This window comes from Mchenga conophoros, linkage group LG17, assembly GCF_057382185.1.
Source record: "Mchenga conophoros isolate Kocher_MC1m ecotype Shallow Benthic linkage group LG17, M_conophoros_male_GT1.1, whole genome shotgun sequence".
NCBI classification, from domain to species: Eukaryota; Metazoa; Chordata; class Actinopteri; order Cichliformes; family Cichlidae; genus Mchenga; species Mchenga conophoros.
In genome coordinates this window covers 113,622-133,269 of record NC_140542.1, presented here as the reverse complement: position 1 = coordinate 133,269, position 19,648 = coordinate 113,622, and the positions used below count along the sequence as shown (strand labels likewise).

The 19,648-nt window shown below is 40.2% G+C and overlaps 1 protein-coding gene across 2 annotated transcripts; it reads left to right on the top strand.

The window, feature by feature from the left end:
* Positions 1–1,095: 1,095 nt before the first annotated feature.
* LOC146554769 (sulfotransferase 4A1) lies at positions 1,096–19,641 on the top strand. 2 transcript variants are annotated; one of them, XR_014889277.1, is made up of 8 exons: positions 1,096–1,373; positions 5,686–5,816; positions 10,713–10,793; positions 11,269–11,395; positions 11,510–11,604; positions 12,667–12,805; positions 17,625–17,696; positions 17,823–19,641. XR_014889277.1 is itself a non-coding variant. In XM_085252530.1 (7 exons), the coding sequence occupies exons 1-7, from the start codon at positions 1,205–1,207 to the stop codon at positions 17,933–17,935; spliced, it is 855 nt and encodes a 284-aa protein (XP_085108656.1). In that variant the 5' UTR covers positions 1,096–1,204; the 3' UTR covers positions 17,936–19,641. The 2 variants fall into 2 exon arrangements, 1 of the variants encoding a protein (XP_085108656.1); XM_085252530.1 differs by lacking the exon at positions 17,625–17,696.
* The last annotated feature ends 7 nt before the right edge of the window (positions 19,642–19,648 follow it).

Below are 19,648 nucleotides of genomic sequence, written 5' to 3'. Positions count from 1 at the left end.
GTCGTAAGTAATTTGAAAGTCTTCCTATTACCGAGTTAGTACAAAGGCAGCACGGGTTACTGAGGCTTGTCACATGAGCCAATCCATCCAATCAGTAGAAAGGTTTGACTCCGAGACGTCACAACACCTAAAAAAGGTGACAACAAAGTATAAGTTAAAAAAGACAATGGGCAACATTAACAGTATATGAAAGTTCTTGCTTTAAAATCATTTCACTGTGTTTTAGGCTTCGTTTTTATTGATAAAATGTTTTTGAAGATAAATCCACAATGGTAACATAACATGAAAAGATATAGAACTAAAAGATTGCAATGTCTTATCTGTTCTTTGCGGGAATAAAACTGACAGATGAAGTGTGAATGCATGTTTCACAAAGGGCTAGACATTTCTTTTTTGACTTTATTTTCCAAAAAATTTTTTAATTTATTTTTAATTTTTATTTTTTAAGAAATGTAAGAAAATTTCAAACTAAAATGCCACGTTTAAATAATTTAGTAGTTTCTAGAAATCACTTTACCAGCAGTAACACCTTTCAGTCTTATTATGTAAGACTCCACAGGCTTTGCACACCTGCATCTAAGCAGTTAATCCTATTCTTCCTGATAGATCCAATCAAGCTCTGCCATATTAGATGGAAATTATCTATAACCTGCTATCATCAGGTCCTATTCAACCACACAGATTGAATAACTTTATCATGCAATAACTCGAGAAGTGTTCTGGTTGTTTGCTTTAGGTCGTTGTCTTGCTGAGAGGGGTGCTAGTGCACCAGTCTCAGGTCACTGCGCTGTGGAGCAGGTTTTCTTTTTTGTGTTTGGCTCCATGCAATCTGTACCCGAAGTCATGCTGTATCAACACAACATGCAGTCATCATCACCAGCCTCATAGCCCAATAGTTCTCTTTTGTCTGTGGAACGAGTTTGCTTCTGCAGGGCGCGCGCATCCTCGAGCCTGCTGAGTGGTCCTGATGCTGGTTCTCATGCACGCGTATTACATCACTTCTCTGTTGCGCCATTGGCTGAGGGTCAACTCCTCCGCCCTCCGCCGCGAGCCACAGCATCCCGACGCAAAGCAGCGCTGTTTCAAGCCACCTCATCACGGTCATCATCTTCTTACCTTTAAATACATCAAACCACACGTACACAAAGCTGTTCACGTGGGTGTGCGCGTTTTCTTTTTCCTGCACTGGCGGCTCGTTTCGACGATGGCCGAGAGCGAGGCAGATACGCCGAGCACGCCGATTGAGTTTGAGAGCAAATACTTCGAGTTTGATGGAGTGCGGCTGCCGCCCTTCTGCAGGGGAAAGATGGAGGAAATCGCCAACTTCTCCCTTAGAAGTAGCGACATATGGATTGTGACGTACCCAAAGTCAGGTAAAGGAGCCACCACACCACCCTGTGCACGAGTGTCTTCGTGCCTTCGCATTTCTTGCTGCTCGCTACTGCAGCAGTTTCTGCAGGCCTCTCTTGTTATTATCAAAGTTTAACAACACGAATAAAACACGAATGCACAGGTAGCCCGTATCTAGTATCAGTCACAGGGTTCATTTTGCGTAGCACGCAGGTATCACGGTATCGTGAGAGTTGCAAATCCGTTCACTTTATTGCAGTGGGTGGATGACGATATCTGTTTATGATGCTTGTGCCGTAGAACTACTTTTTATAGGCCTCTATCAAGCATGTACACGTAGCATCAGCAGCCCGTACTTCATACTCAAATATCAGCAAATAAATGAGTCAGACTGATTAGATCGATTAATGGCTGGCTGAAACACATCAGTGCACACAACTACTGTGGCCTTCATCATCCACCTCACTCGCATGAGCACTTCTAGAAGTTGGTGTTTACATCTATCCCCAGAGTGTCTTTGCGCAGCGCTGCTGCATGCGTCGTTCCCTGCTGTGCGCTGGGTGGGTCCGGTCATGTGACAGGTGGTGGGCAGCTGGAGCAGTGCTTGCAGAAGGCCAGAAGGAGTTTGAATATTCAGAGTTTAGTTGCATTTCTATGTAGCACAGCAGAGGAAAGCAACCCAAAGGACGGGCTGGCGACCATTGGGGATGTTTTGAAAGTTTTTGGCACAGGGTGGTTGACGGGACCCAAAGGAATCAGAATATCTGATCATAAAAGCATTTGCCAATGAAGCAGAACCTTTGAGGAAAAATCGAATTTTACTTATTATTAAAAAGGTTTTATAAGCAAAATATAGTTATACTACTATACACTATATACTATACTATACTATACTATACTACACTATACTATACTATACTATACTATACTATACTATACTATACTATATACTTTGGGATCATAACTGTTGCTTTATTACAGCTTCATTAAAGTGTGTGTGAAACATCACATTTTAATGTTGTTGTCCATAAGACTTACTTACATAAAGATAATTAGCTTTAGCTGTAATAATATAGTCCATTATAAAATAGAACAATGTAATAATGTACGATTAACGGTACTCTAGTCCAATGACATATTAAAAGGGGTGGTTTTCATTTAGTTTTGCCTCTTTAACCACCCTATACGCACCTACAGTGTACATCTGGATAGATGCATGCATAGAAGAGCATTACAGATAGCTGTAAGCCACAGAGGCACTTGAGAGGAGCACATGTCTTCTCAGATCTTGCCACTGCACTATTTTGTTCAATGTCAAACATTTTTTGATCCAGTGTGCTGTCAAGACAAGAAACACTGGTATTGCACACATTTCTTAAAAAAAACAAAACAAAACAGTCACAGGAACACTTCAGAAGAACTCTACAAATTCAGCACAGCATCATTAAATTAGTTTATTTGTTAGTGCCTATTATACAGTGATAATGACTCAGAAGTTACAAATACACCCAACAACCCAACACACTCACTTAGAACTGAAGCACAGACTCAGAAATCTCCAGAGAACACTGGTGTGATTTCAAAGTAGTGATTTTTCCCCTGGATTAGAGCCAGTGACATTTGATAAGGTCACCAGAGCTAAAATTATTGGGAACAGCAGTCACAGATGCCAAGAATGATCCCTTTCATAAGTTTATCACAGCAGGATCAGGAATGATCCGTCACATTTGTACACCAAAACAGTGCATGCTTGAGCAGAACTTGGTGTCCTTGGCACGCAGCTGGTCTCCTGAGGTTCTCTGCAATATTCTGCAAATATTCATTTTAACCAGTTACAACTTTGTGCATCCAAGCAATCTTTGTTTTTAAGCTTAAACAAGCTTTATATATCTGTAGTCTTTTGGTGCATAGGAGAAAGAAAGCACATGTCAGGCCACATGGCTGGGATGCTGCAGAGCTATGATGCCATTGGCTTACATGTGATCATCTTAGCCAATAGGATTAGCAGCACTCCATAAACCAAAGGGAGGGCGTGAGCGATATGATATTACTTAGGTCTGTTTCATATGTCATACTGTATACTTGCACATCCTTGAAGTTAGTGGAATCAGGAGGTCTGGCTCCACAAACATATTGAACTTTTATCAGGGATTTTGTTTCCCCTTTTTTAAACCACAGCTGTCTTTAAGCCATGACTGTTCATTTTCCTTAAAACATGCGTTAGGTAACTTTAGGCAAAAATTCTAAACACATGGTCAAAGGAGTTAGAAAGACTGGAAAACAGCAGAGTTTGAAAGAGGTGAGCTGGGAGAGTCTGCAATGTGCTCCTGAGTATCCTGCAGCTTTATGCTCCATCCATTTAGAAACTCTATGTCAGTTTGTGCTACACTGATTTGGTCTTTCTTTATTTAATCTGTCTCTAGCATTTCCATCAGCTTTATGGGAATCCAGTATCAAAGTCTCATATTAAACATATGATGAGTGAAATTTCCAAACATAATATCCATATGCTAACCATACATATGTTCACTTATAATCAAGTGAAGAATTTGAAATAAAGATAAGGACTTTAATTCTTTACTAGGAAGGAGGTATGAAATATGCATTGTGATGTATTTAAATTAAAAACCTGCTACTGATCTGGATCAAAATTTAACAAAAATGCATCCAGAAAAAAGAAACAGATATAATATCAAACATAATATAACACAAACTCAGCACAATGCTTCTTGGCAGTAAATCTTATATCATTGGAGAGCCTGTTTATTTCCCTCAAAATCGTGCAACATTTGCAAGGAAAATGCAAAGTTGAGTACGTGAGTTGCACCTATGAAAAGCTTGTCAAATCTTCTCTGGCAATGACAAACAGTTTATTCTGCTTTTGACTCTTGTTTTAAGCTTCTGGTACCCCAGGTACAGACAATAAGGTGCCCGATAGGCGCCTGTGAGCATGAAGTATTTGCTCCAAGCAGTTTCTAATGTTTCAGTCACAGCAGCTATGTGACTGAAACATTAAGCACTTGTAAAATTAGGCTGCTTACATGCTCAACCTTTAAACACATTGTACTAGAAACATAAACTGGTAACCCGTCCTGGTTACCAGTTATCACAGCATGACAGAATGACATCATATTGAATGAGGATCCAGTTTGAAAATGAACTCATTGCCATTGCTGCTGGTGCAATCCGGACACATGATGGGCTCCAGTTTTCATCTTTCACCAAGACTTACTGTTTCAGTTAACAAAATCAGTTTATATTATTTTATATTGTTTAATGTGTCATGATCTGCATTCAAGCTTAGGTTGCTTAGGCTGATTTATACACTCCGTGCAGGCAAATTAATGCTTTCCATAAAAATGAGTTCTTTATGATTTTTTTTGCAGAATCTCTAGGATTTTTGATAAATTATTTTCATTCTTTGTTGCTAAATTAGATGAAAAAAGTGATTCTTTTGTACTTACAGAAAAAAGAGATTTTCAAAATGACCCCAAACTGTTGTGCAATTGAATACGTGTAAAAATCATCCATCATTTGAATCTCAGAGTTATTATGAGAACAGTGTTCTCTGTTAATCTTTGTATCACAGGCTCCTAGAGGTTTTTTAAACTTTTAGTTGTAAGCCGCAAATGATTTTTTTCATCTATCAACACACTACATAACTGCTGCTAATGGGTTATAAAAATGTTCTTTTAGAACGAGAAAGCTTTTACTGAAAAACTTTCTTATGCAATTTATTCGGTTTCAAAGCCAGTATGTGGCTAACTTCACTTTATTTTTCTCTAAGTGAGAGTAGTCAGTCTTATTCATATCACTCTGTAATGTAGAACACTGGCAAGCCTTTAAGTTATTAAGAAACAAGCTGGGATGAATTGATTGCATCGTGTTAAAATGCTGACTTTTTCCATTGCTTAACAGAGAGGCGTCTTTCAAGTTTCACATGGTGTGATCTGCATCTGTGAGCCAAACTGCCCATAAATCTTTGGACTGGCAACAAATAAGACATTAATAATGTGAGAATGGTAATGTTTTGTAACTAGCGATTAAATGGTTACAATGTAATTGATTAGGGTGACTGAAAAAGTGGAAACAGTAAATAATTTCTTCTAAGATGTCTTTTAGTGACGCACACACTTTTACATGTGACTCATTGAGTTCCCATGGACGAATTAAGGCCTCAAAGACTGTTTGGGTGTTCTGTGCTGCAGTACAATAGTTCAGTGGTTAGTTTGTATTAATCCAAGCTCATCAGCTGTGGATCCAGCAACTTTCACTGTTTCATGCTGAAGTTTGACTTTTGTCATTGTCCCCTGATTGTCTTTTCTGTCATTGCAGGCACCAGTCTACTTCAGGAAGTTGTGTATCTAGTGAGTCAGGGAGCAGACCCTGATGAGATTGGCCTTATGAACATTGATGAACAGCTGCCTGTTTTAGAATACCCACAACCTGGGCTGGACATCATACAGGTAGAGTGAGTCACTGACATCACAGTAGCAGACACTCAGCACCATAACCAATTTAGAACTGAGGCAGCAGGTGAGATTAAATTATTCGATCTGGTAAAACAATGCAAAATCTAGCCTGCTAACTTAGCCTTCCACTGTAGCCATGTTAATGGGTAACTGGTTCAAGACTTACTGTCATAAGTCTTGCTTATAAATGCAGATAATTTAGAAAATTTAATAAAAAGCAAAGTCATCAAAAGTTTGAATATTACATTTCCCACTTTTACCTCCCAGATATACTGTTTATTTGCATTAACTGAGCTGAGACTACAAATGGAAACTTGAAAGTTAAAAATCTTGTCCCCTGGATATAGATTCCTCACAGGCATATATCTGTTTATTCCTATAGATCAGTGCTTCCCAAACTTTTTCCAGCCACGTACCCCTTGAGACATGTCACCCCCTACTACGAACGACTCTTAATTAGTGTCTATAAATACATTGCAATATCGCATGCATAAAGATAAATACTGCACAGTCGATTATTTCTCACCACCAAATGAATTTATCAATATTTTTTAGTAATGACAGAGTTTTAATAACAAACTTTACTACTTAATACTAGCAGTGTATCAAAGGATTTATTAGAATTCACTTTTTTGTCGAGAGCATAAAGGCCATGAACTTTCATTAAACAGAACTTTATTTAATGTGATGGATGTGCTTGAGCAGAGGCACACAGCTCTTCAATGTTTGGCTCAATTTGGGAAAGGCTGAGTCTTAAATCGTTTTCCACACAAAGTCTTGCTCTGTATTTTGTTTTCATGTTTGTTAAAGCAGAAAATCCCTTTTCGCATAAGTATGTGGTGGCGAAAGGCATCAGAGTCTTGACAGCGCGCTTAGCCAGCGCGGGCTGTTCAGTGCGCAGCCCTATCCAGAAATCCGCCAGGTTCTTTTGAGCGTGTTCAACTTTTAGAGATCCATCTGTGGCGATTTCAATTAGGCTCTCCTGGTCAGACGGTGATAACGAAGTAGGCACGGCGGTGAACGGGTGACGTATCCAATCATTTGAGCCGTCCGTCTCTGGGAAGTATCGGCGTAACTGCACCGCCAGCTCCTCAAGGTGCACGCTACATTCGCGCTTTACACTTTTAGATAGTGTGAGATCATTAGAGCACAGAAAATCATGCAGCACAGGAAAGACTTCAGTGTTGTTTGTATCCAAGCAGTTCTTCCAAAGGTTTAACTTCTTTATCATGGCCTCAACTTTATCTTGAACATTGAATATAGTTGCAGAAACGCCTTGTAATCCGAGATTGAGCTCATTCAGACGAGAAAATATATCACACAGATAAGCCAGGCAGGTAAGGTACTCTTCATCATGCAAATGTTCAGACAGCTCAAAGGGATGGTTACTGAAGAAAACTTTAAGTTCATCCCTCAACTCAAAGAAACGGGTCAGCACTTTCCCTCTAGATAGCCAGCGAACCTCTGTGTGGAGTAATAATGTCTCATGCTCGCTGCCCATCTCATTGCACAACGCAGCAAATAAGCGGGAGTTCAGCGGCCTGGCTTTCACAAAGTTAACCATTTTTACACTCGTGTCCAAAACATGTTTCAAACGGACAGGTATTCCCTTTGCAGCAAGAGCCTCTCGGTGGATGCTGCAGTGTACCCAGGAGGCATCTGGCGCGACTGCTTGCACACGCGAAACCACACCTCCGTGTCTCCCAGTCATGGCCCGTGCGCCATCAGTACAGATGCCAACACATCTGTCCCACACGAGTCCATGTGTGTTCATGAATGTGTCCAGCTTTTGAAAAATATCTGCGGCAGTTGTCCTTTGTTCCAGCGGTTTACAGAACAGCATGTCCTCCTTGATGGTTCCTTCATGAATGTAGCGCACATATACGAGAAGATGCGCCAGGCCAGCCACATCCGTGGACTCATCTAGCTGTATTGCATAACATTCACTGTGGCGTATGCGCAGAAGTAGCTGCTGTAAAACATTTCTGACATTGCATTGATGCGCCGTAAGACAGTATTGTTTGATGATGGAATGGACTGTATCGTCTTTTTTGCCTTTTCCCCCAACATTGTCCCTACCATATCTAAAGCAGCAGGGAGAATGAGGTCCTCCACAATAGTGTGGGGTTTGTTGTTTTTAGCCACTCTGTAACTGACCATGTAAGATGCTTGTAGTCTGTTTTTATTCATAAGATCTGGCACCTGAATGCAGGTTTTACTTGTTGAAAGTGATTTTAGCTGTCGCTCAAAATATTCCCTTGGTTTATTTTTCAAATGGGGATGATTTGTCTCTAAATGTCTGCGCAAAAGTGAAGGTTTCATTGAGTTCTGAGACAATACTTTTGCACAAATAACACACTGTGGCCGGGGAAATCCACCAATATTTATACACTGAACCCCAGCGAAATATAATTGTCATCATATTTGCGCTTCTTTGATGAGGTTGTGTTACAGTCCGTGCTGTCATGCTTTCTCCCACTTTGACGCTCCGCATCAGACACTTCATCACTTTCCACATGGCTGGCTCCAGCTATGCTAGCCACTTGGCTAGTAACCACAGATACATCCCTGCTAGCACTGCTAGCATCCAAATCTGACGAACACATTGTTGTTGAACAATCACCTGTGCGGTCACTGGAAAATGCATCTTCAGATATGAGCTTATTGGTTGTTGTGGCCGGTGTCTCTGTGGTAGGGCCTTTTCTTCTTGTTAACCACTTGTCCATTTTCGCGCTGCACTGAATGCTTGGAGGCAACTTCAACTGTTAGGTGTCAGTCATTTGGGCAAATCACGCCCATGTATTTTGTCAGAGCTATTTTTTTGCTGAACACCAGAGGGTGGTATATAGTCATGTATTTGACAGGCAAAAAAAACTGCATTAGCGCAAATTTCGGCTTTTAAAACTTTTGATCCCCACTTCAACCCCAACCCACGCGTACCCCCTACAGCCACTTGCGTACCCCCGAGGGTACGCGTACGGTAGTTTGGGAACTACTGCTATAGATTTAGGAATGAATAATTGTGTGGATTACATTATGACAACATTAAAACGAACTAACTGCTGATTTAGATCAGCCCGTTCTCACTCCTGAAGCGTAACATCCTGACGATTTATCACGTCCCACGGCGTTCCTGAGGAACGCGAAAGGCGACCTTCGGCATTCTTAAGGTACGCGCCGGGTTATGGGTGAAATACAGTAGAATGACGGTCCCACGGTAAAAGACGTTCCAGCCACGTATTCCAGCTCTAACCATAACCTTACCCCTAACCTTAACCAGCACTGTAATGACGTGAAATAGTGTTTTCCAAAGCGATTTGAGGAAAATGAACGAACATGTGTGGATGGATTCCAAATGGTTCTCACATTTCCTCATTTTTCCGATCTCGTCATTTGTTCACTCTGCAGGTCTTGATGCGCAATTCCAATGTTTTGATCAAATCCGATTTTTTTGTCTGCTTGTTCACACTACAATTAAAATGTGACAGCAAACGCGCTCTAGTGTGAACGCTCAAAGCAGCCGCATGCGCAAAAGAAGACGTCACACACAACGTGCTCTGTTTAGACCCAGACCAAACAGCATTGTTTGACTGATGTTGTTTCGGACTTTACGTTTCCCAATTTTGCTTTAAGTTAAAGTTATTTTGTTATTTACATATGGCCTAATAATGATCCTTATTGATTCAATTCAATTCAATTCAATTTTATTTATATAGCGCCAAATCACAACAAAAGTCGCCTCAAGGCACTTCATAGATACAGAGAAAAACCCAACAATCATATCACCCCTATGATCAAGCACTTTGGCGACAGTGGGAAGGAAAAACTCCCTTTTAACAGGAAGAAACCTCCGGCAGAACCAGGCTCAGGGAGGGGCGGGGCCATCTGCTGTGATTGGTTGGAGTGAGAGAAGGAAGACAGGATAAAGACATGCTGTGGAAGAGAGACAGAGGTTAATAACAGATATGATTCAATGCAGAGAGGTCTGTTAACGCATAGTGAGTGAGAAAGGTGACTGGAAAGGAAAAACTCAGTGCATCATGGGAATCCCCAGCAGCCTACGTCTATTGCAGCATAACTAAGGGAGGATTCAGGGTCACCTGGTCCAGCCCTAACTATATGCTTTAGCAAAAAGGAAAGTTTTAAGCCTAATCTTGAAAGTAGAGATAGTGTCTGTCTCCTGAATCCAAACTGGAAGCTGGTTCCACAGAAGAGGGGCCTGAAAACTGAAGGCTCTGCCTCCCATTCTACTTTTAAATACTCTAGGAACAACAAGTAGGCCTGCAGAGCGAGAGCGAAGCGCTCTAATAGGGTGATATGGTACTACAAGGTCATTAAGATAAGATGGGGCCTGATTATTGAAGACCTTGTATGTGAGGAGCAGGATTTTGAATCCTAGATTTAACAGAAAGCCAAAACAGGAGAAATCTGCTCTCTCTTTCTAGTCCCTGTCAGGACTCTTGCTGCAGCATTTTGGATCAGCTGAAGACTGAAGAATGTTTTTGGTCATAGCGCCCTGCTCTACTCGGGAGTGAGAACGTGTTGTTTAGATCTATAACATAAGGAGATGCTGGTAGTGGTCTCTATGTTTGACCAGCACCATCAAACTGATGCTAATGCTGCAGTAAGGTTATTGTCTATCAGGCTGCTCTTTGGTTTGTTTTTGTTTCACCACCAGTAACAATGACCTCATCTGGTGTTATTAAGATTTTTATTGGGGGAACTTTTGTAGGACCTCTTCCAGGGTCGTAAAATGTTATATGAGACACTCTATTGGCTAAAACTCAAACACCTCAGTCGTGTCAAAGCTGCAGATTTCTTGGACAAATGTCCAGAGTTGCACATGATGGGAAAAGTTCAGTGCAGATTCACTGTGTTTGTCTTTCACAGGAGCTGTCGTCACCTCGTTTGATCAAAAGCCATCTTCCCTATCGATTCCTCCCTACAGCCATGCACAATGGAGAAGCTAAGGTTAGTTCTCTAAGAGGCTGAGTTCATCAAATCAACAAGTAAACAGGGAGATTCAGCAGTCATTATTATTTCACTAAAACACAGAGGTAATATATCAACCTAGTATCACGGCAAAAAGTCAAATAGACCGCTTTGCCTCATGTACATGCACGCAGGAGCTGCAGTAAAACATCAGATGGAGATATTCCATTTCAAGCCAACATGAAAATAATCACGGGAAAGTGTTCAGACATTATTAACACTCTTACATGTAGATACATTTTAGCTGCCTAGCTTTATCGTTTCTGGCATTTGAGCACCCTGAAATGTACGCCACACGTCTTTTGCTCAATGCAGACTTTAAATATATTATCTCCCACTGCTGGTAATCCAACTTCTGTCCACGGTGGACCAGCGTGTCTGTTACACGCCTTGCTGTGATACTGGGTTAAATCTATACTTCCTGTTTACAGCGAGTACTGTTGCCCTCTTCCAGGTGATCTACATGGCTCGAAACCCTAAGGATTTGGTGGTATCCTACTACCAGTTTCACCGCTCTCTCAGGACCATGAGCTACCGGGGAACCTTCCAGGAATTCTGCCGGCGCTTCATGAATGATAAACGTGAGTATACAGATTAATAGAAGATTTGGACATTTCATGTAATCCACTCCATAGAAGCCCTGTCCTGTTTTGTCGAGTCCCTGTATCTCACTGATTGATACTTTTCCTTTATAGTGGGATATGGTTCCTGGTTTGAACATGTTCAGGAATTTTGGGAGCACCGTATGGATTCTAATGTCCTTTTCTTGAAATACGAAGACATGTACAAGGTAATATCACAACTGTTTTGTGGGCCCTTTTAGCATCTTATTGCTAGTTCATGGAAACTTACACCCAGCTGTCTGCCCCTGACAGATGACTTTACTGAATTTTGTGTGCAACGTAGGCAGTAAATTAGGGGGAAATTGCTCCTATGGAGCCTGGATTTTCTGAGCAGGCATTCTGGCCTTGAACATACCCATATGGAAAAGAAATAGTAAAAACTTACATGATTTACTCATGAAAGTGGCCACTTTCTCATTACTTTCATATATTGTTTTTAGGAAGTGTCCAAAACATACAAGTTTCATTATATAATTTTTCAAGGGATCTTATATCTGTTTTCACTCTTGTATGCTTTTCATACAAGTTTCACACAAGACAGATACAAACTTTATAAGATTTATATATATCTTTTCCATATGGGTAGTTTTTGCCCTCTTAGTATACTAAACTATAGTTTGACTAAGGAACTCAATAGGATAAAAATCAAGAAGCATTGAATATTTCCAACTAAACCAAAAATCTATTTTAATAGAAATGTGTTTATATAATATGTTTTTGATATTTCACATTAATTTGTTATCTATTTGACATTTATGCTCTTTTTTATGCTCTATGTATGTATGTTATAAACTTACCAGCCTGTATCAACGCATAAGGGCATAGATAACATCAGAGGTTCAAGGCACCAGCTACTGATTGATAAAACAGTACGTCAGGACTCTAAGATCAGGCAGACCAATCTTAGAAGACACACAGGATAGCTGCAAGTACCAAGTATCCAAATACATTTCTACCGTTCATCAGGCACCCAGCTGGAGTAGTAATCTGAACGAGTTCAATGTCACTGATGTCACAATATGAAAACTTTTCACGATGCATGGAGGCTCAACCTTCAGCACACCGAGGGTATACGGGCAACAGAAAGAGGGGGAGGGAGGATTAATGCGTGTCAAATCCAGGAGGAAACAAGCAGAATCACGCATTAGCGTTATTTTAACAACAAAACATTTTCTCTGTGTATGTTTGTTACATTTGCTTTCATAGATTTTTCTTCCTCTCCTCTTCAGGATCTGGGGACATTAGTGGAACAACTGGCACGTTTTCTGGGTGTCTCCTGTGACAAGGCTCAGCTGGAAGGCATGGTGGAGAGCTGCAACCAGCTCATTGAGCAGTGCTGCAACTCAGAGGCACTGTCCATGTGCAGAGGTGAGTGGGAGAGGAAAGCTCAGTTATTTTGTTCTGGGCACAGACAGCATAAAACATGCACATACCGACTGAGACATCAGCCATTGGTTTAGGACTCTACACTCTGAGTAGAGGGAGCAGTGCTAATTTAAGAGCTAACACTAGTTAGCTATATTCACAAGTTGTCTCCATAAACTGTATGGGTGCAACAAAAAAACCCCACATATAGTTACAGACTAATAAAGCAATTGAATGCACCCACCAAAACTGCAACACAATCTTCACACAGAAAGCCATAATTAGTCAAATCATGCAAACACAGTGAAGACACCCATCTTAGCAGACGCCCATCAGAACCAGCTACAGACACTCATTAATCAAGGCCACTAACTCAAATATCCAGGTGGATGTAATTCAGGTAAGGCTCTTATAAAGAGGGGATCTTATCTATCGGCAAGTAAAGGGAACTGCAGTTTTTGTGATTTCTATGTTCATTTTACAGCTCTGGAGGTTGTTCATTGAGTCTTCTGAATAGGCAGTTTAACTGTATGTATGGTGATTACCTGCATAGATATGATGCAATATGTTAGTTGATTAATCAGGAGAAAATCAAATGTGTCTGATGTTATATTTTTATCTATTATTTGTATTATTTTGAACTATTTTCCAAGTGTGGCTAAGGGTAACACATAAATACCAATATAAAAACAGGACATGCTAGTTTACAAAATCCAAGCACAGAGCAGGCAGCTGTAATATGTCACCGCTAGTGGTGGCTGTGTAACATCTTAGAACAGGGGTCCACAGACTGTAGGCCAGAAGTGACCCACCAAAGGGTCCATTCCACCCCCACTGATATCGCTGTGAGTATGCAGAGGAATAGAGTGCAGGAATGTCAGACTGTTGGTGCTGCTGCTCTGAGTTTGTGCATCTAAACCTAAAGCAATGCCTCCCGTTGTTTACATTATGTCTGTGTGTAGTATGAAGAGTAAAATATTACTGGAAAAATGAATGAACACAGAAGAACAAATTCAAACAAATGCTGCAAACAAGAAAGAGTACCAGGAAAACACAAATCTTACAGGACATTGCCCACTTTATATTTCCATGAATAAGTGCAAAAAATGCAGTTTCTGGTAGAAGATTGGGTAAGCTCATCGTGGTAGGATTGCCAAATGCCCGAAGCAGTGGAGGAGAATCGAATTTTATGCGTTGCTCACGTCAGTGAAAAGTCAATTATATAGCAGCTTCTCTTTCAAAATCACTGCCCTTTCATGCTACTTAATGCTACTAAAGAAAGTAGCAGCTGGGTCAGATCTTTTTGGTCCTTTGCTCTGAGCTGTTTGCTGAGAGTTGTTAGTTTCTTACAGTGCTTACCTCCTTGTTAACTCTTGTGGTGATACTACAATATTGTGTAGTTCGATTTCTGTATGCTCCATGTAGGTGTATTCAAACCTTTTTGTTTATAGCAGTTTCATTGTTTTTCATTCTGTTCCCATTAAGAGATTAGCTGTTCCCATTAGCTGATAGAGGTCAGGATGCAAATAATCGAAGCTAATCATATTTGGGGTCAAATTCAATACAAGCTAGTGCAGACAAACTCAGACAACAACTAAATCACTAACTATAACTCCTGCAAAGGAAATGTGTAGCATTGCAGATTACACATTTCCTAAAGTCAACCACACCATAAATTATTTAATGTACACTGAGCTTATAGACAACATTTTTTAAGGGGAGATAACTACATTGATTTGTGTTGGTTAGTTATTAATGTCCCTGGAGACGATAGTTATGTTGCAAGAGTTTGTGTATGCAGACCAGTCTCAGGTCACTGACCTGTAGTAAACAGAGCAAAGGCTTACCCATGCAAATTTACCTAATACTAATAATATCTCACAGCTGGACTAATAATCTGATACAAGCTAAATACATCCACGTCTAAGTTGTTCCTTATGTGAACTATGGTAAATGGTAAATGGCCTGTATTTATATAGCGCTTCACTAGTCCCTAAGGACCTCAAAGCGCTTTACATATCCAGTCATCCACCCATTCACACACAGGTGATGGCAGCTACATTGTAGCCACAGCCACCCTGGGGCGCACTGACAGAGGCATTACAATGAGATTAGGACTTTATGAAGAGAAACACCTTTCTGTTTCAGGAGTTTAGATCATCACGCAGTGTCATAGTCAATACTTTACACTGCAGGTTAGCACAAGGCTACTTAACGTTAGCTTCTTAGTAATTCAGTCACTCAGAGCTCTTGGTGCACAATACTACTTTAACTCATGTAGTCAATGATTTATATCAGCAGTCTCCAAACTTTTTTGCGCCACGGACCGGTTTATGCCCGACAATATTTTCACGGACCGGCCTTTAAGGTGTCGCGGAAAAATACAACAAAATAAAACTAGTACCGGTACCGAAAAAAAGAAGATTTATTGATAACACACGTGAAAAGACCCAGGAAAACCGAGTTAACGATAAAAACGATAACAAAATAACGCTGAAAACCGATAAAAACCCTGAAAACTATACATTTCACACCTGAGCCTCAACTCTCGCGGCCCGGTACCAAACGACTCACGGACCGATACCGGTCCGAGGCCCGGGGGTTGGGGACCGCTGATTTATAACACATATGACTCGGGACTTGACAGTAGGTCTTCACATAGCAAGGGGCAGGTGTTAGACACAGTTTAGGATAAACCCTGCACTCCACCTGAGCCTCAACTCTCGCGGCCCGGTACCAAACGACTCCTAAACTCCTAAACTCTGTGTCTAACACCTGCCCCTTGCTATGTGAAGACCTACTGTCAAGAAGAACTTTACACTTCTATGGGTGCAGCTTTGGAAATGCTGTTCACAAACACATAGCTGACTCTGTACTTCTTTGGACAAACCCTGAAAGCAGGTTTTTGATGTCATAAGAAAATTCTTGTTAAATGTGACCCTTGTTATCACAATGAGAGCTCTGATCACTCGCTTCATCTTTATTAACTTTACTGTATGAAACTCTCTTAAACTGACAACTGAAGTTATTAAGCTAACTGTGAATTTATTATTTAAAATGGGCAGATCGCTCCATCAGGTCTACACCTCTGATCAGTAAATGTTAACATACATGCTGCATGAGTTGAGAGGTGAATACTATGTTTAACTATGTTTAATTATTTATATACTGAGTTTTAAACGAGTGAATGTTAAATTGTTTGATTAATGCAAAGACAAGTTCTGTGAAAAATATATAAATTTGTGAAAAACCTTTTGACTGGAAGGATTATGAGCTTGGTTTATTAACGTGCCAATGTTAAGATAGTTAATTTACAGGTTTGGTGTTTTCTCAATATGACCAAATATTAAGAATATGGTTTCAAAGAGAAACACACACTGAGCCTGCTAACAATGCTTATACTGGCATTTAAATTTATACAACTTTCATCAATAGATGTTTCTGGTTTGCCTCACACACTACATAGTTTCATGGTCACATAGCAGCTAGTTAGTGTGTGCTTGTGGGTCAGTCAGTGCCTCCTATGACAGTTATAGGTGATAGCTACCAAGGCTCTGTGACAATCAATCACAGCAACTGTAACAAATTGCAGCTGGTAGGGAGATTCTCATTTTTTAATCAGCGGGTCGATGTAGTCACCAACTGATCTCCGGGTCTGTGTGACTGGGACCTAAGAATTTAACGCTTAACTTTATCAAAATGATCGCAGAAGAAAACAAGATGATGTGATTCAACTGTAGGAATGACGATGGTTCGAATACAGAACCAAGTTATAGTTAAATTAGTTATGGCGTTAATTTAAATAGTTTTGGTTAAATTAAAAATGAGTTGTGCCAAGGTTACCTGCATGACATTTCATATTGCATGACTATGTGATTGAATATTTTTGGAGTATTACATAATGCATTCTGATGAAAACATTATAGCACCAGTGTGTCTGACTCTGCACTGCAGACTGTAGTTTAACACTGGAGTGTTGTGCAGGATGTGACTGCGTTTGTTTTGATTGAACCTTTCATGAGTTCCATGTACAGTCATATGAAAAAGAAAACTGTCAAATGATGATTTATTATCTATCAGAACTATTTTAGCAGCAGTAACTTGAAGTGTCCCCTGTTTTCTGTGTGACCTCCAGTCCCTTCAGTAGTTGAGGAAATCTGGCGTACTCCTTCATGTCATTGTTCAGTTCACTGAGGTTGGAGGAACTGTGTTTATGCATATCTATCTTAAGGTACTTCCACAATCGAGTTGAGCTCTGGACTTTGACTGGGCTATTGCAAGACCTTGACTCTTTTCTGTTCCAATCATTTTCATGTTGCATGACCCAGTTTTGGCCACGCTCTAGCTGTCGACCTTACATTTGACTCTAGAGTACTTTGGTATACAGAAGTCTACACGGTGACTGCAACAAGTCCAGGTCCTGTAGCTGCAAAACAAACCCACTCATCACCTCTCCACTGCTATGCTTGAAGGATTTCCACTTGGTCTCTTCTGTCCAAAGGACGTTGTTCCAGATCTGTTGTCCTTTGTTTCAGAGAAAGCTTTGCAAATGCGGTCAAGTTCATTTTAGAGAGAATAGGCTTTTTCCAAACAAGCCATACTTGATCTGTCATTTTGTAATTGTGCTTTCTGAAGCTACTTAATTCCTACAGAAACAGTAAGGGTGCGCATAGTTTTTCACATGAGTGTACATGTGTTTTACATTTGTTTCCTTATTTGTTATCATTTTGGTTTATGTGTATATTTAGTTTTTTATGTTCACTTACAGTTTCTGTCATCTGTTTTTGTTCTATGTTTTTCCATCTGTTTTTTTTCCTTTTAGTCTAAGGAAGTCTGGTGTTTGATCTGCTATAGGTTAGAGAGCTGACAGTCAGTCACATACACACTGCAACTGGTGAGTCACTGCCGTGCCGGGCTGCATTCAGTCTGCAGCAGAAATACGCTCAATAAGTTTTGGTGTTTTGAGCACAAATAAAGACGGTGCTTATTAAAATCCTTACTACGCTCCATTTCCCTGCAGGTCGTGTTGGTCTGTGGAAAGATATCTTCACCGTGTCTATGAATGAAAAGTTTGATGCGGTATACAGACAGAAGATGGGGAAGTCCGACTTGACCTTTGACTTCTGCCTGTGAGGAACGCCTGACCATCTCTCCGTATCGCCTCCCGACTCACTTATCTATGCTAGCTCATTTCCTGTCGAAACCCAAACTCCTACATCTTCCCTCAGTCAATCTGAAGTTCAATAGTTCAACCTAACAGTGAGCTCTCACTAAAAGACTTTTCACATATGCAATCCCATGTCAGCAGAAATCAGAAGTCACACTGTTGTGGAGATTACCGAATTTTTTAAATCAATAGTTAAACCAAATCTCCCTCAGCCCCTACCTCCACTGCTGTGTGTGTTTATAGTATATATCGACTAGATTAGGGTCAGCCACTGAACTGAAGTCTTGGTGGGTGGATTCATAACAGGAATTTAACCTGTATGCAGATATTTGTGATGAAAAACGTTGGAAATGAACGGGGAAAGTTGTTATAGCTGTCCTCAAACATGCTAACGACAACACTAATGATGTTGAGTCGGCACTAGTTGAAGGAAAAAAACGATACTTTGAACCACCAACTGTTTGGCAGCATTATGGACACGACCTCGAGCTGTTGTCAAAGAGTTGTATGTTTACCATAAGTCCAGAATATTCAGGAGCCACAGTCATTTATCGCTGTGGCCATTTGACAAACATAAGCTCTGTTTTGGTCTCCGCTAAAATAACGATGAAAAATATCAGGTAGACGAATAGTGCTCGCCATCAACTTGTAGGTAAGACTGTGTGAGGACAGTCGATAGGCGCAGCAGCAGCGTATTTCTGGAAATGGGTTAGAAAAAACCAAAACGATGAGCTGCAATGCTAAAAACGTCTTCATTGGGTTGTCGCTATGAGCCACAACTTTGAGATTACACAAAATGTTTTGACCAGTTTTTACTGTAAACACATTTACCACGCAGTCTGCCAGATCTTTTATTTGTGGTCTATATAAAATACCTTTATTTAAACAGGGAAGGCTTTGAGAGCAGGCTCTCTTTTACAAGGACCCCCTGGTTATGACACACATGAAAAACATTTACTTTGACTCATTACATAAAAATAATATAAAGAAACCTCTTGAATTATGTATAAAATCATAACAGATAGAAACTGAATAAAACAAAAATAATATTGCATCAGAAAGAAGCAAGTATGATGCAAATATCCATAATCGATTTATTGCAGCAATTTCCTACATTGGTATTATTGTGATAAATTTAAAGGACTAAACAGTCTTGGTACCAAGTATAGTGTGAAGTTGAAATATAAGCAAGAAGACACATCCAATATTCCCATGAAGTTTGCCAATAAGAGCTCTGTAAATAAATAAAGTCCAGTGTTGTTCTCGTCTCACTGCCAGCAGCTGCTACCTTGCTTTCTTATATAAAGCATTGTAATGTTTTCTAAATCTGCTCCCAGATTTGAAACTGAGGGTGGACTGAGGCCGAGTCAGGGGAAAGCATATCGATGATTTCAACACGATTCAAAACAAATAAATCGTTTGCTTTCTGCATCACTGGGAATACAAGCCTTAATTTATAGAACAATGTCAGCTTTTCTGTGAAAGACATCTTTATTCCACTAATATAATTTGAAAGCATAACTTGTCATTAAGGCAGAAATCTGGGTATTTACAGCAGGTGTCCTGGTAAAAGTAGTAAAACTCACTACAGTGTAACTATTAACCATCCTCCTGATGTCAGCAAACATTTGGTGCGAGTTCAACAATTATTTTTAGATTAATTAACGTTTAAAACTGCA